Here is a 17,244-nt window from a genome sequence, read left to right on the forward strand (position 1 = left end):
AGAAGGGATCGGTTGGTAGGACATGTGTTGAGGCATCAAAGGATCACCAATTTGGTATCGGAGGGCAGTGTGGAGGGTAAAAATCGTAGAGGGAGACCAAGAGATGAATACACTAAGCAGATTCAGAAGGATGCAGGGTGCAGTAGGTACTGGGAGATGAAGAAGCTTGCACAGGATAGAGTAGCATGGAGAGCTGCATCAAACCAGTCTCAGGACAGAAGACCACAACACCAACAAATGCTTTGCCAGCTGTCACCGTAAAAATTATAATGTACTGCAAAAACATTTCAAAAATATTGGTTGGTTGCTACGTTGAGCAAAGTGTTGATGTTCTGCATTGAATTAAGTTTTGACGGCCTATTCATGCAGATGTTTTTGTATCTCTCACCAGCAAATCAAATGAAAGATTGCTGAAATCAAAAGCACTACCCACGCTGGCAGACGACATTCACTGGGCATTCGCCATAGCCACATCCTGTCATCAGATCGCCACATTGTGTACCGTGATTCGTCACTCCACACAACATTTTTCCACCGTTGAAAATCGTCAAATGTTCACGATCCTTACACCAAGCAAGGCGTCGTTTGGCATTTACCGGCGTGATATGTAGCTTATGAGCAGCCGCTCGATCATTTAATCCAAGTTTTCTCACCTCCCGCCTAACTGTCATAGTGTTTGCAGTGGATACTGATACAGTTTGGAATTCCTGGTATGATGGTGTGGATAGATGCCTGCCTATTACACATTACGACCCTCTTCAACTGCTGGCGGTCTCTGACAGTCAACAGATGATGTCGTCCTGTACGCTTTTGTGCTGTACGTGTCCCTTCACGTTTCCACTTCACTATCACATCGGAAACAGTGGACCTAGGGATGTTTAGGAGTGTGGAAATCTCGTGTACAGACTTATGACAAAAGTGACACCCAATCACCTGACCACGTTCAAAGTCCGTGAGTTCTGCGGAGCGTCCCATTCTGCTCTCTCACGATGTCTAATGACTACTGAGGTCACTGATATGGAGTACCTGGCAGCAGGTGGCAGCACAATGCACCTAATATGAAAACATATGTTTTTGTGGTGTCCGGATACTTTTGATCACATAGTGTACGTGGGATTAGATGCCTACGCACAGGTCACGTAATTCACAGAAATAACAACCTATGATTTGCGTACGCAGTGGTGGCTTTCATAGAAATTACATTAGGCATCAACGAAAGTTCATTAAAGTCCTCCTGAAACTACTGTAGCAAACTTCCGGCTCTGAGAGACGGGCAATTATACTGGTGAAAGATGGTGAAGAGCTGCCGGCCGGGGTGGCCGAACGGTTCTGGGTGCTGCAGTCTGGAGCGGCGTGGCCACTGCGGTCGCAGGTTTGAGTCCTGCCTCGGGTGTGGGTGGGTGTGTGCGGTGTCCTTGGGTTGGTTGGGTTTGGGTGATTCTGGGTTCTGGGGGACTGGTGGCCTCGGGGGTTGGGTCCCATGGTGCTCGGAGCCTTTTGAACCATTTGATGGAAAAGAGCCACAGTGGTACAACAACCGAGTTAGAAAACAGCTGTGGGATCAAAGGGAACTTCACAGCGAACATAAACATAGCCAAAGCCTTGCAGACAAACAAAAATTACGCGAAGCGAAATGTAATGTGAGGAGAGTTATGCGAGAGGTTTTCAATGAATTCGAAAGTAAAGTTCTATGTACTGACTTAGCAGAAAATCCTAAGAAATTTTGGTCTTATGTCAAAGTGGCAGGTGGACGTCTAGACTCTCTGTGACCAAAATGGTACTGATAGAGGATGACAGACTAAAGGCCAAAGTACTAAATGTATTTTTCCAGAGCTGTTTTTCAGAGGAAGACTGCACTGTAGTTCCCTCTCTAGATTATTGCACAGATGGCAAAATGGTAGATATCGAAATAGACGACAGAGGGATAGGGAAACAATTAAAATCGCTCAAAAGAGAAAAGGCCGCTGGACCTGATGGGATACCAGTTCGATTTTACACAGAGAATGCGAAGGAACTTGCCCCCCTTCTTGCAGCGGAGTACCGTAGGCCTCTAGAAGAGCGTAGCATTCCAAAGGATTGGAAAAGGGCACAGGTCATCCCCGTTTTTAAGAAGGGATATCGAACAGATGTGCAGAACTATAGACCTATATCTCTAATGTCGATCAGTTATAGAATTTTGGAACACATATTATGTTCGAGTATAATGACTAGAAATCTACTCTGTAGGAATCAGCATGGGTTTCGAAAAAGACAATCTTGTGAAACCCAGCTTGTGCTATTCATCCAGTAGACTCAGAGGGCCATAGACACGGGTTCCCAGGTAGATGCCGTGTTTCTTGACCTCCGCAAGGCGTTCGATACAGTTCCCCACAGTCATTTAATGTACATATGGACTATCAGACCAATTGCGTGATTGGATCGAAGATTCCTAGATAACAGAATGCAGTATGTCATTCTCAATGGAGAGAAGTCTTCCGAAGGAAGGGTGATTTCAGGTGTGCCGCAGGGGGTGTCGTAGGATCGTTGCTATTCACAATATACATAAATGACCTTATGGATGACATCGGAAGTTCACTGAGGCTTTTTGCGGATGATGCTGTGGTATATTGAGAGGTTGTAACAGTGGAAAATTGTACTGAAATGCAGGAGGATCTGCAGCGAATTCACGCATGGTGCAGGGAATGGCAATTGAATCTCAATGTAGACAAGTGTTATGTGCTGTAAATACATAGAAAGAAAGATCCCTTATCATTTAGGTACAATATAGCAGGTCAGCAACTGGAAGCAGTTAATTCCATAAATTATCTGGGAGTAGGCATTAGGAGTGATTTAAAATGGAATGATCATATAAAGTTGATCGTCAATAAAGCGGATGCCAGACTGAGATTCATTGGAAGAATCCTAAGGAAATGCAATCCGAAAATAAAGGAAGTAGGTTACAGTACACTTGTTCGCCCACTGCTTGAATATTGCTCACCAGTGTGGCATCCGTACCAGATAGGATTGATAGAAGAGAGAGAGAAGATCCAACGGAGAGCAGCGCACTTCACTACAGGATCATTTAGTAATTGCGAAAGAGTCACGGAGATGATAGATAAACTCCAGTGGAAGACTTTGCAGGAGAGACACTCAGTAACCCGGTACAAGCTTTTGTTGAAGTTTCGAGAACATACCTTCACCGAGGAGTCAAGCAGTATATTGCTCCCTCCTACGTATATCTCACGAAGAGACCATGAGGACAAAATCAGAGAGATTAGAGCCCACACAGAGGCATACCGACAATCTTTCTTTCCAAGAACAATATGAGACTGGAATAGAAGGGAAAACCGATAGAGGTACTCAAAGTACCCTCTGCCACACACCGTCAGGTGGCTTGCGGAGTATGGATGTAGACATAGACATAGACGTAGATAACAATGCTTTCACTGCTTAAAGCTGAAATGCAAGTGCCAAAAACTGGAGCTGTTTTCTCAGTATGATATTATGATGTATGTGCATCAGCTTCTGAAGGCAGTTTCAGAAAAGGGGGACTGTAAACAAACAACGAGTCTCGGTCGGTTTCACAGAAAGTGTGAGAGGTTTGTCAAATAAAATTACCTCAAAGAAACACCACTGCAGTATTATGGTACATAATGTGGCTAAGCAAGTTAAAAATACAGTTTAAGCTCTAGCATTTTATGATAATAATGGTGTCATCTTCATTAATTGCCTGAAAAAGGGTCAAACAGTAAATCAGAGACAAACATAGCATCATCACTCATTACTTGTGCTAGAGCTAACACAGTTCTGAGAGAGAAATGCCACAGCCTCTTGCTGCACTTCCCAAACAGTGAAGCAAATAATAAACCATCTACTATTAAAATGCTTCATCCATATAAATTTTCGATCATATCTGGCTCCACCAGTCTACCACCTAATCACTGCAACCAACAGTAATTTTACTTCTATTACTACATTACTGCCACCATGAATATTAATAGTAGTAGTAATAATAACAACAATAATAATAATAATAACATTTTAAACACAGGAAAATAAATTATTCAATGTGTAGGCTGTGTGTCTCTACTTTGGAGACATGCTTTGTAGAGATAAATCCTGATCTTGAAAGGCTTATTGGCATGCTTATAATGTATTCATTTGAAGGGATAAATGTTGAATAAATGCATCATTCAGATCATTTCCTGCATCTTAGGATACAAACTCATTAGGTACTCACTGTACTCAAGATGTGAACATTGGTTTCAGTCCATTACGAGTAACTCACCTTTAAAACTCGTGAGACGTCACCACTATCTGCTGAATTTCTTTCTGACAAAAGGTGAAATGCAAATCTCAATGCAAGCTCTGTTGTAACTGGTTCAGCATAAAGTCCACCAATCAATGCCAATGTTGGGAGTGATTCAATAGGTTTACTACCAGAAGTCTGTCTTGGGAAGATATCCAGTACCAAAATGTCTTTTTCACCAGAACTTTTTCCTAATCTGGACAAATTAGAAATTTATCAGTGTAATGCACATGCAATACATGCAACTATAAATATAATCAAATTATGTCCAACTAATATTTTTGTTGAAGACTAAGGAAGAGATGGTGAGAACAAAGTAGGCCCTGGGCCTAACCCTGGAGTTGTGGATGAGGAAGAGAAAGAGGAAGAAGAATAAGGAGAAGAAGATTTTTGCCAATTTCAAAATCTCCTTTACATACAGATTTACTGAGTTTACAATTTTACATTTTAGTTAATGTATTTTTAAATTCCTTAACACATTTCATTTTGGTAGGACAATAAAATCATATGATTTACAAGGTGAAATTTACATTTCTAAATCAGTTTGGTTATGAAATACTGACTTCATTTAGCCATCAAATAGAAAATCAGCTAAAGAGAGCAATGCACAGGCACACAGGAATCATGGAAGCGTGCACACACACACACACACACACACACACACACACACACACACACACACACACACACACAACCTGATACTGACTGGAGAAAGTAGGTGATTAGTTATGTTGGTTGTGACAAGCAATGAGTAACAGAGGGGTGTGGAGTGAGTAGAAGAAGGAGCAACACAGGAGATATTAGAAAAAATCATTACTGAGTGGAACATACACGTGTGTGTAAAAGCAAGTTTGAGGACCATTAAGAGGAACATTGAGAGAAAATAGATAGTAAGAAGAAGATAGGGACAACGAGATAAGAAAAACAATTGATGAGCTGGCTGGAGTGGCAAATAAGAAAAGGGAGGTCGGGTGAGATGCTTTGCTTGTTCTTATACTTCCATGGAAGCCAGTGTGATTCCCCCCCCCCCCCCCCCCCCTCCCCCCGAGGCCGAGTGTCTATCAGTCATTCCACTCTGCTGCAAATTATTTGTGTTAGTTTTTTGCTATTCTGACTTATTAAACTGGTGGTTCAGTAATATTCACACCTGTCAGCACTTGAATTCTTTGGAACTGGGATTACTACATTTTTCTTGAAATATGATGGTATTCTGTCTCTCTTCCTTACCCTGAATATCAGGTGGAATAACATTGTCACAGTTTATTCTCCTAAGGATCTCAGCAATTCTGAGGGAATGTCATCTACTTCATGTGCCTTATTTCAAATTAGGTCTTTCATTTTTGTGTCCAATTCCTCCCAAATTATCACATCTCCCATCTCAGTTTTATCTGTTTCCTCTTCTTGTTCTGTAATACTTTCTTCAGGTTTGTTTCTTTTATATAGCCCTTCAATATCTTCTTTCCACATTTTCAGCCATCTTTTCTCTGCTTGATACTGGTTTGACACCCAAGTTACTGACATTCATACTGCTGCTTCTCTGTTCTCCAAAGATCACTTTAATTTTTCTGTATACTACATCTATAATCATGCAAGATTCTATAACTTTGCATCCCTCCTGTAGCCATTTCTTCTTGTCAACTACATAGAAAATGACTCTTTTGACCTCACACAGTAAGTAACAGTATTTGATATGTGAGAATTGTGTTTGAGCACCAGTGGCAAGGACTAAACACACCAAAAGCCATTTGGAAGTGATATGTTGTACTGATGAAGTGAATGTAGCAAGACGTCTCTTTAGTTCAGAATCTGCATTATCTTGAATGAAGTATTAGATACAAACTGTCCACTATAGTGGATCTGCTAGCTAACTATGGACAATGGACAACAGCAAGGCAAGATCTGTAGCAGTACTCAAACATTCTGTCAACAATGAGGATGAAGCTGTATAGTCTGTCATTTTCATAGAAATGAGACACCTCTTATTCCATGCTCACATCACATTTCATGGCTGACTGTCATGTTTATAATTCATCTAGTTCTCTTCAACACATGTTGTCACACATACATCATTGCAGGAACTTTAAACCCCGTACAGGCTGAAACTTCAAGATACAACATGCTACGAGGGTAATCCCAAAAGTGAGGTCTCCTATTTTTTTATAAGTACGTAGACCTGTTTATTTCTACAATGGTTTACATCAGTTTACAGCTTGAACATTTAGCTATTTTTCAACATAACCACCATTTCTGTTGATGCATTTTTGTAGACGCTGTGGCAGTCTTTGTATGCCCATGTCATACCAGCTCGTCGCCATGCTGTTCAGAAAGTTATGAACCTCTTCTTTCACCTCATCGTCAGAGCTGAATGGGTAGGTGATCATGTTCCACTGAAACTGTTGTAGGAGAGCAAGGCTTTGGCGATGTGTGGGCGAGCGTTGTCATGGATAATGTGTATGCCCTTGCTTAACATTCCTGTTCTCCGGTTCTGAATTGCCCGTTTGAGTTTCTTCAGAGTCTCAAAGTACTTGTCAGTGTTAATTGTGGTCCCAGCGATTCAGCTCCGACGACGAGGTGAAAGAAGAGTTTAATAACTTTCTGAACAGCACGGCAGGAAGCTGGTATGACATGGGCATCAAAACCTGCCACTGGGTCTACAAAAATGCATCGACAGAAATGATGATTGTGTCGAAAAGCAGCTAAATGTTCAAGCTGTAAACTGATGTAAACCATAGTAGAAATAAACAGGTCTATGTACTTATAAAAAAAATAGGAGAACTTAATTTTGGGGTTACCCTCTTACATTAATAATGACTGACTCTATAACAGGTTCATACAGTGCCTCCTGGATTCAACAATACAAGAAGTTTCTTGTGGAAGATTTACCACTCTAACCCAATGAAACGCAATGTTTATTAGTATTATATACTATTACCAAGAAAGTCAATTATCTTCATTAACTTACGAGTACAGCTTTGAAATATCAGCATTTTCTGAATTCAAATGAAGCATCAATTTCTGAAGTCTTTTATAGCCATGGTATGAAGCTCCAGGAATTGGCTGAAGTTCAACTTTAAGCTCAGTAAGCTGTTCAGTGTACACTGTAAAATTCCTTGAAATGTGATAATATCCATTGGCTGACACCTGAAACAAATGTTAAGTAGGCCATACAATAAAACTGATTTGTACAAACAATCACGACGGTACTATGTGCTAAAAATTGTACTTACATTCAAAGTGTATGTTCCTGATGGAAGAATGAATCTAAATAAAGCATTATTCTTTGTAACAGAAACAGTTCTTGGAGATCCTGTGATTGTAACTACTGCTGTACGGATAGGATGACCATCTGGGTCAACAACACGACCTCGAATACCTGTAAAGGGTAGTTAATTTAGAGACAACCTTAACTTATATTTTGACAGTAATAAATCCCACCCAGTCAAAAAAACTTAAGTACCAAACTCAGTCACAGCAGAATGCAATATTTGCAGCAAGTCTGCGCAGCTACTGAAGTACACGAGTGGCTTTGCATGAACACTAACTGTTAACCTTCACATTAATACCCAAATCCAGCATGAATAATTTCTGAGAGATAAGCCACATTGAATCTTAGAAGTAACACCTTTAACCATTTGACTGCAGTAGCTGTGCATTGCATGCAACATTCTCCACTGTTCATTGCGCCCTAGTTGGGAAATGCTTATGGCGCACTCAACATTTCTCATGCTGTTTCTCTTCTACTGACTACGGGTAAGCACCGGGAGAGTTAAGACTGTGTTTTTTTTATGTTCATGTCTGAATGAATATATTCAAGTCCTTTCATCCATAGTTACAACTGGATACTTTCTGGGAGACAATTCTTCACAACTGCAAATACAAATCAGTGTCCTGAGTTACTTCAATCTGTATTTTAGAATTCTTTCCTTCCATTGAAATAGCTTGCTTTTTCCAACAAATTTTATATCCCTTGAAGATGAAAATCAGTCTGCCCCTTGAACAAGACACCAACTAAGAAAGGTAGCTTTATCAGTGCTCTCTTAAGAGCCTTACACATGAGCAACAGATTGCAGTGATCCTTTGATGCAATGTCGCCCGCAATTGGTCCCTCACCTCAACTTTGCCAGACACAAGTGTTGGGTCATGGGCCTTGGAATAACTTCTAATATCATGTTGGATCTCCTTTTGCATGGCGAGTGCAGCAGATAGCATGGACTGGAAGCCACACTGCCTCTCTAGCCATCCATAACTGTGGAAGTGTTGCTAGTACAGGATATTGTGCACAAACTGACCTCTCAAATATATCTCATAAATGTTCAATGGGATTCACGTCGGGTGATCTGGGTGGCCAAATCATTCACTTGAACTGTCCAGAATGTTTTGCAAACCAATCACAAAGAAATGTGACCCACAGACATGGCACACTGTCATCCATAAAAATTCCATTCTTTCTGCTGTAAATGGTCTCCAAGAAGCTGAAAATAACTATTTACTGTCAATTGGACCCAGTTCATTCCATGTAAACACAGCCCACAAAATTATGGAGCCACCACCAGCTGGCACAGTGCCTTGCTGACAAGTTGGTTCCATATCTTTGTGGGGTCTGTGATACACTCGAACCTCACCATCAGCTCTTACCAAGAGAAATTGGGACTCATCTGACCAGGTCAAGGTTTTCAGTTGTCTGCCCATTAATGCCAAATTTCACTGTGCTGTTCTAATGAATACATTCATTATACATCCCACACTGATTCCTGCAGTTATTTCCTGCAGTGTTGCTTATCTGTTAGCACTGGCAACTGTACATAAAGGCTGCAACTCTCAATCAATATGTGAAGACCATCAGTCACTGTGTTGTCCACAGTAAGAGGTAATGCCTGAAATTTTGTATTCTTGGCACCTCTTGACACTGAGGATCTTGGAATATTGAATTCATTAATGATTTATGAAATGGAATGTCCCATGTATGTAGATTCGTGGTGTCTGGATGACCCTCCCTTCCTTTTTAACTTTCCCAACATATCCCTCTCTCCTCTTCAACAAAAGAATTATTAGTTCCATAAGCTAAGAATTGTGTTTGTGTCTGTCACAGCACTACACATTTTATCTCCTGAAGGTGAGAGTTGGCTAATAATTCTTTAATTAGTATTCTCAACTGAATTTTTCTTTCATACAATTAAAATGATAATATATTTCCATACAACAATCTCGGGACTTTACAATCGTTTCAAAGGGTCTAGTGTTGTTGTACTGCTTAAAAGGTACGTTAAAGAAAACCTCTTGGACCAGGAAAGCAAAATTCATCACTGATTACCAAAAAAAGTCACACATCGGATAAGGCACAGAACTTACACTCAGAAGAAGCAGGTCCTAAATCCCCCCTCAGCCATCCAAGTTTAACCTGTAGGGAGTTGCGTTAGACATTTTTGTGGTTCTTTCAACAAGTCAGTTATTGATTATCTCTACAACTCCAATTTATGTAAAAAGTTTTGACGTTTTATGTGGCTTTAAATTGTGTCAGCATCATCTCTTTTATGATTTTCACCAACAGCTGGTACAATACTGCTACGAACACAAATGATAAACGTAAGTGGCATTTTGTTGATAGATGCCACTAACTTTACTTATACTGTTCTGTAATTGGCATATAGCAACCATGTATGTTGATTCCACATGAAAACAGCTATCACTAATATTCAAAGGGGTTCAATTATACAAAATACCAAGCACTTTTACAAATAAAGAAGCTCTAGCAACCTCATTAATTGGGCAGGAAGATACCCGAATCATACTCTTACTTTAGAAAATATATAGAATTATGATTTACCTGCTCACTGATAATAAAAACTAACTCTTAAGCTTGTACGGGAAGAAAAGGTTGTCTATGAAAGGTACACAGATGGCACACTGAGCAAATGCAAGGCAACTTGGCGTATTATAGCTCAAGAGAATCCCTCAAATTAAGCACATGAGCGAAAGCTTAAATGTATGGCAGTCGTGTTGTTGTGCCTGTCTGCAACTCAATGTCTCCTCTACATGGCAGGAACCAATCTACCTTTTTCATACTACTGTCAAAATTTCCAAAGTTACACAGTGTTTAAAAATAGTTATAAATATCTACCTCAAAATTATCATCCAGTCTCAGTTGCATCAAAATTTTCTAAGGTATTTGAGATACTTATGTATATCTACTTGAGTAGCTGTCTTGAAACATATAATCCTTTGAGTAACAGTCAGTTTGGTTGGATTACAACAAGCCATTTTGGAAATGGTCGACCAGACATTAAAACCTTGCAAAAACTGTAATATAGTGTCACTTGTCTTATGCAATCCAAGCAAAGAACTTATCTGCATTCCTTTTGACATTCTCATAGCAAAACTAGAATTTTGTGGTTTTTATGGTGTATGCAATCCAGAACAACAGTAATAGATTTGTATATTCACAATAGAAGACAGATTGCCATATTTAAAAATTAATACTCCTCTCTGGCAGTAGTTAGTACTGGTGTTCCACAGCGCTCAGTTCATAGACCCTTCTTCTTCATCGTCACTATCTACAACCTGCCTCATTACATAAATCATACTGTCATATGCTGTGCTGATGACATAACTCCGCTCACCTCACATCAGAATATCTCATTTTTGGATAACAGTACACAAGGACCACACCAATTTGCCGTCCACTGTTTCTGATCAAATAAATTACTCTGTAATTCAGAGAAAACACAACAGCTTCTTTTACGGTTGCCCAAAGCCATAGAAAAAAATCTGTAAAACTGTCAGGAACGCATATTGATTCCAAACTTAACTGGGAGAACACATAAGCCAGGTGTGCAAAAAGATTTCAGGAGTCTCTAGCTCCCTTGGAAACTTAGAGACATGATAAGTATGGACTTCCTTAGGGTAATGCACTTTTGATGCTTCCAATCACATATTACTTATGGCCTTCTCATTTGGTGACACACCTCTTATATTACCAAACTTTTGAAAACACATGAAAGAGCATTATGCATAATGTGTAAAACTGGTCCCAGATATCACTGTTACCACCTCTTTACCAGGCTCAGACTACTGACAGTTGTAAATCTGTACCTGCATGTTGTGTACTATTTGTAAAAAGCAGTGGGATTATAGGTGTTGTCGGGGAAGAAATTCATGACAACACCACAAGAATGAAGACAGATTATGACCTATCATGGTACAGACTAACAAAAACTGGCAACACACACAAAGTGAATTCTTTAAAAATCCTCCATAAACTATCACAAAGTGCTCAGATCACATCATCAAAAATCCTTAAAGAAAGACTGTACAGTTGTTATTGGACAACTCACTTTGCTGCATGAAAGAGCTTTATGATCTGACTAGTGGTGAGATCACTTTGTAAAAGCAACTACACTCACCATTTACTCTGTTTATGTAGGCCTATCAATTGACAAATGTACAACGGTTATTAAAATGTAAGATAATAGCTGTAGTCACTATCTAAAGAATGTTGTTGTGCATCATTTATATTAATTTATTAATTGTATTTAATCACTGTATTTGCTATTTAAATATGAGTATACTTCATCCACCTACTCCAGTCCAGTCACAAGCATCACCTATCCCATCAAAAGCAGGGCTACCCGTGAAACCAGTCACGTAATCTACAAGCTAAGCTGCAAACACTGTGCTGTGTTATACATGGGCATGACAACCAATAAGCTGTCTCTCCCCAGGGGTGACCACCGATAAACTGTGGCCAAGAAACAGCTGGACCACCCAGGTCTGAGCATGCTGCCCAACACAATGTTCTTCATTTCAATGACTGCTTCACAGCCTGTGCCATCTGGATCTTTCCTACCAACATCAGCTTTTCTGAACTGAGCAGGTGGAAACTCTCCCTGCAATATATCCTACATTGCTGTAACCCTCCTGGTCTCAACCATCATTAGTCACTGTCCTTCAACCACTTATCCCCTTCCCTGTTCCCACTCCAGCACCACACAGCCTTCTATTCTACCAACAAACCCGTAGTCTACTTATGTCTCTTCTTTTCATCACCCCCAACACCACCCTCTGTCTAACCACCTAACTGCACAAAGCTTTCCTCCTCACCTTATCCCTCTATGTTCCAAAGAACTGTTCCCCACTCCTACCTTGCTACCCCTCCCTGCCCCATGCTACTCCTTACCCCCCACCACCCAGACTGCTGTTCCCATCATGTGCTGTTGCTCTCCATCTGAACCCGGCAGCCAGAGTCAGTGGTCACATATGTTAATTGTGTTTTCATGCCTGTGTGTGTGTGATGTCTAATTCACAGGAAGGCCTTCTGGATAAAAGCTTACTTGTTTAGCAGTCTTTTTGTTGTGCCTGTCTACGACAGTTTCTCCACTATATGGTGAGTAGCAATCTATCCATTTCATATACTGCCATTATATTTCATTTTTGGTAGTTTAGTATGTTAACTGTGTCACTACGTTAGTACCTGTAATATGTACTGAACACTATATTCATTGTCTTAATATTTATGGTATTTATAAATTGCTTTTATATTAACTCTTTTGTATCTGTTTACCGTATAGACAGTCAGAAATCTTTAGTACAACTAAAGATGAGGCACATTTCATCTCATATGATCAATGGCAAATCAGTTCTTGATTCTTGTGTATCACTGAAAAGTGAAACCTACATACTAAATGTGAACAGAAGAGCCTAGTCCTCACTGTGGACTCTGTAGTGACAAGCAGCCTCAATATCACACATACACTACTGCATAGAGAGCTGGAAGCCATTAATAGGAGGAATAATCAATATTCTATCAATAACTCTGCTGTGTGCTCCAGTTCTATGTACCATTGTTTCCTCTTCTCATAAGGCTATAATAGCTGTGATCAGAACCATCTCCTCAAATATTTACTTTTTCTCCAGAAACACCCTGTATCAGAAACTTTGGGTGGTACATTTCACATGATAAAACATAATGGAAACAACCTGCAAAATATATCTTTGGATGACAAGTAAACATTAGTGCCACTCGTGTCAGCTGTAAACAAAATGATTAGGTTTGCACACTAAATGACAATTAGTAATAACAGAATACTCAAATATTTTAATTTCTTCATTTTATGAGGCATGACTATCGCCTATTTTGTGATTTTGTAAATAAATTAAATATTTAACTAAAATATAAGGTGATAACCTTGTTGTGTTGCAGAAATGAAGCGCATTAGTGGACGTAAATTCTGCATCCAAAGTGGAGTAAGTTGAGACAGCTGGGGATTCTGACAGCATGTTATATGTGACACTACCTAAAAATAAAAATAAAATAAAATAAAATAGAGGGAAAACAACTAAAATGTGATACAGTATTTATTTAATTTTGGTACAAAGAAAAATAAATCACATATGAATCATTCTCTCTTCACAATAGAAACAAGGGAAAACATACAAAAAATAAACTAGCCTTTGCAACAATTATTTTTTTTTAAGTGAAAACTATGACATATGGACACAATCAAGGAGAAAAGAAATGTGGATGAACTCCAGAAAAAAACCGTCCCTCACTTTATAGATGAAGTTTCCACCTGATAAGCAAAAATAAGAGTATGGCTTATTGATCTAGTTTAATTTTTTGTTTATCTTGTGATTTTTCAGAAGGTAAGACAGTAACAATAGCAAAAGGTCAGGTGTTACTGGCTCTGGCAAGCTAAGCATGATTTCCAATGGAGCAGAGATCCATTTACAAGTGAGACAGCCAAAACATGTAATACTTGTAAATGAAACTGGCAAGCCAGAAGAAGTGGATATAGTGACTTACAAAAATGTTAAACAGGTGGAAGAAAAGTACAACCTGCTGTGTTTGTGAAAAATGCAGCACCATGAAAGAATAAGGAGAAGGCTGAAAGTAGTTAATTTACTAATTATGGAGATGGGTGAGCTCTGAATTTCCCTATAAAAGTTTGAGTGAATCATATAAATAGAACAGAATCCAGGAAAAGTGATCCAGCCTCATGGAGGTGAAAAAGCCATTAGTACAAGATTAATGAAAGGAGGACTTATCATTTCACTAAACAAAAGAAGTTTACACTGAGGAACAAAAGTCTAATATCATGTCAGACCTCTTTTTGTCCAGCATGGTGCAGCAAAGCAACTTCTCATGGCATGGACTCAACAAGTTGTAGTAAGTCCCCTGCAGAAATATTGGGCCACACTGCCTCTACAGCCATCTATAATTGTGAAAGTGTTTCCAGTGCAGTATGTCATGCACAAACTGACCTCACGATTATGTCCCATAAATGTGTGATGGGATTAACGTTGGGCGTTCCGGGCGGCAAAATCATTTGCTCAAAAGGTCCACAATGTTCATCAAACCAGTCACGAAGAGTTGTCCGCCAGGAAAGGCAAAGATAATTTGGGATTCGAAATAAATTTCCAGAAAAGGATTGCAAGGCGTACAGGAGAACTTCATATACAAAATTAGATACTTTTGTAATTTTCACAGTTGATAATTTACACATGCTGCGATAGTACTCGTCGTGATGATGAGCGTATGGCATTGGTGGCTGGGAGACCCTTCGCGAGGTGGTTCGGCCGCCGCTCCACAAGTTCCTTAACGCCACTACAGCGACATTGTCACCCATAAAAATTCCATTGTTGTTTATGAAAATGAAGTCCATCAATAGCTGCAAATGGCTACCCAATCTATTCCATGTAAATACAGTCCACATCATTATGGAGTCACCAATAGTTCACACAGTGCCTTGTTGACAACTTGGGTCCATGTGTTTGTGGGGTCCGCACCATACTTGAAACCTTCCCATCATCATGTGTTTGTGGGGTCTGCACCATACTTGAAACCTTACCATCATCATCATCATCACTGAAATCAGGGCTCATCTGACCAGGGCACAGTTTTCCAGTCATCTAGGACCAGAAGTTTTCCAGTCATCTAGGACCAGAGCCCAGGAGAGGTACTGCAGGTGATATGCTGTTGGCAAATGTACTCGCGTCAGTCGTCTGTTGCCATAGCCCATTAACACCAAATTTCACCACATCATCCAAATGCATACATTCACCATATGTTCCACATTGATTTCTGTGATTATTTCATGCAGTGTTACTTGACATTTAGCACTGACAGCTCTATGCAGTCTGTGGGGAGAGGTAATGCCTGAAATTTGGTATCCTCGGCACACCATTGACACTGTGGATCTCAAAATATTGAATTCCCTAATGATTTCTAAAATGAAGTGTTCCACGCATCTAGCTTCAACTATCATTCTGTGTTCAAAGTCTGTTAATTCTTATCGCGTGGGCATACATCACACCAGAAACCTTTTCTCATGAGTCACTGGAGTATGAATGATGGCTCCACTAATGCACTGCCCTTTTATACCTTGTGCAGACAATACTACTGCCATCTGTACATGTACAGATCACTACCACATGAGTCTTGTCACCTCAGTTTACAATAAAAAGCCATTGTGTAAAAAATTCATTCTTACTACACAATAATATTGCTAGAATGCACACATGCATCAGAAGCACTAATTTCTGGGTCAATTGAAGGAAAATTAAGAAATCAGTTAAAGGGAAAGACTGACTGTGAGGAAGATACTGGGAAACAGAACAACAGTGGGAACATGTAAATGACACAGGAATACAGAAGCATACACTTATGCAGAAAACTTTATAGTGACAAAATTCAAAAACAAGACTTAAAGAAGGGAAGAAGACTAAAAAAAATGGATTCTAGATGACTGACAAAAAAAGATTGTAAAGTATTTTGAAAAATTAAAAAGCAAACCCAACAGACTTAGGAAAGTGCATAAAAACTTGGAAGAAATTGGCGCGCGCGAGCACACACACACACACACACACACACACACACACACACAAGAAATTCAAGGCAGAACAAAATTTAGAAACAAAATTAATAGTAGGGAAGGTTTCCAAAACAGTTCCAAATACACAGGGAATAAAATGGATAGAAGAAGAAAGGGAAGGAAAAAGTGAACAGGTGCAGGAATATTAGAGAAAGCATACAGCTAGATGTGGCTTGAATACGGAACTTAGCTGGCCTGTAATGGAAGAAGAAGAAGAAGAGGAGGAGGAGGAGGAATTGTATTGTGGAACCACACAAGCAATTTCATTTTATGTTCAGAGATCACAAATTTCAAATGATATTAATGGATATCATCTAAGCAAATTACCATCTTCCAACAAAAATGAATGACTACAGGTGAAGAAGTAATTTCATATCGTAAAGTTACTGGCCCATGTAGGACACAATTAAAATATTTTATAGCTGATCAGGAAATGTGATATCAGTGTCAGGCACCCAAATTATAGTAATAATTGAAACAGTAATATCTTGCATTCTATCACAGTGCTCAGTGACTATAAAAACATAATAACCTGACTCTACATTCAATCTCAGCTTTCACAATTATTAATTTTTTTCTAGACATTTGGCTACTTTTAATCTTATCTCTGTCAAGAATTTCCAATGAATTCAATTTCTGATACCTCACATTACAAGTGTGGCACTGACATAGATAATGTATATCACTTGAAAAAATATGGATTGAAGCCCAGATTATGTCTCACAAAAACAAATCATCCTTTAAAAAAAAAAGTTTATTTATACCAAGATAAATTTCATCCATCATCAGTTTGCATAATACATAAAAGGTGTGATCAAAAAGTAATGGGAAATTTTACTTTTCTTAAAGAGTCTTTATTTACTCATGAACATCAACTTCATCCCTATTAAAGTGATCCCTCTCAGATCTAATACACTTACACCAGCACTTTTCCCCATCTTCGAAGCACTTCTAGCACTAACTTTTCGTTATAATTTTTGGCTCCTTCAGCAATTCTGTGTTTATGTCATCAATGGTGGCAAAACAATGCCCTTTCATAGTTCTCTTCAGCCTCAGGAACAGAAAGAAGTAACAGTGTCCATATTCAGC

General features: G+C 39.3%; 1 protein-coding gene across 1 annotated transcript in view; it reads right to left on the minus strand.

The window, feature by feature from the left end:
- The window catches only part of LOC124545475 (carboxypeptidase D-like), a 256,584-nt gene that overhangs the window by 72,130 nt on the left and 167,210 nt on the right, over positions 1-17,244 (minus strand). Inside the window, exons 17-20 of the mRNA XM_047124408.1 lie at positions 13,470-13,578; positions 7,516-7,661; positions 7,251-7,429; positions 4,268-4,484 (exon numbers count right to left, since the gene is read on the minus strand). Coding sequence (XP_046980364.1) covers positions 4,268-4,484; positions 7,251-7,429; positions 7,516-7,661; positions 13,470-13,578 — 651 coding nt within the window. The remainder of the gene's footprint in view (positions 1-4,267; positions 4,485-7,250; positions 7,430-7,515; positions 7,662-13,469; positions 13,579-17,244) is intronic.

This window comes from Schistocerca americana, chromosome 8, assembly GCF_021461395.2.
Source record: "Schistocerca americana isolate TAMUIC-IGC-003095 chromosome 8, iqSchAmer2.1, whole genome shotgun sequence".
NCBI lineage: Eukaryota > Metazoa > Arthropoda > Insecta > Orthoptera > Acrididae > Schistocerca > Schistocerca americana.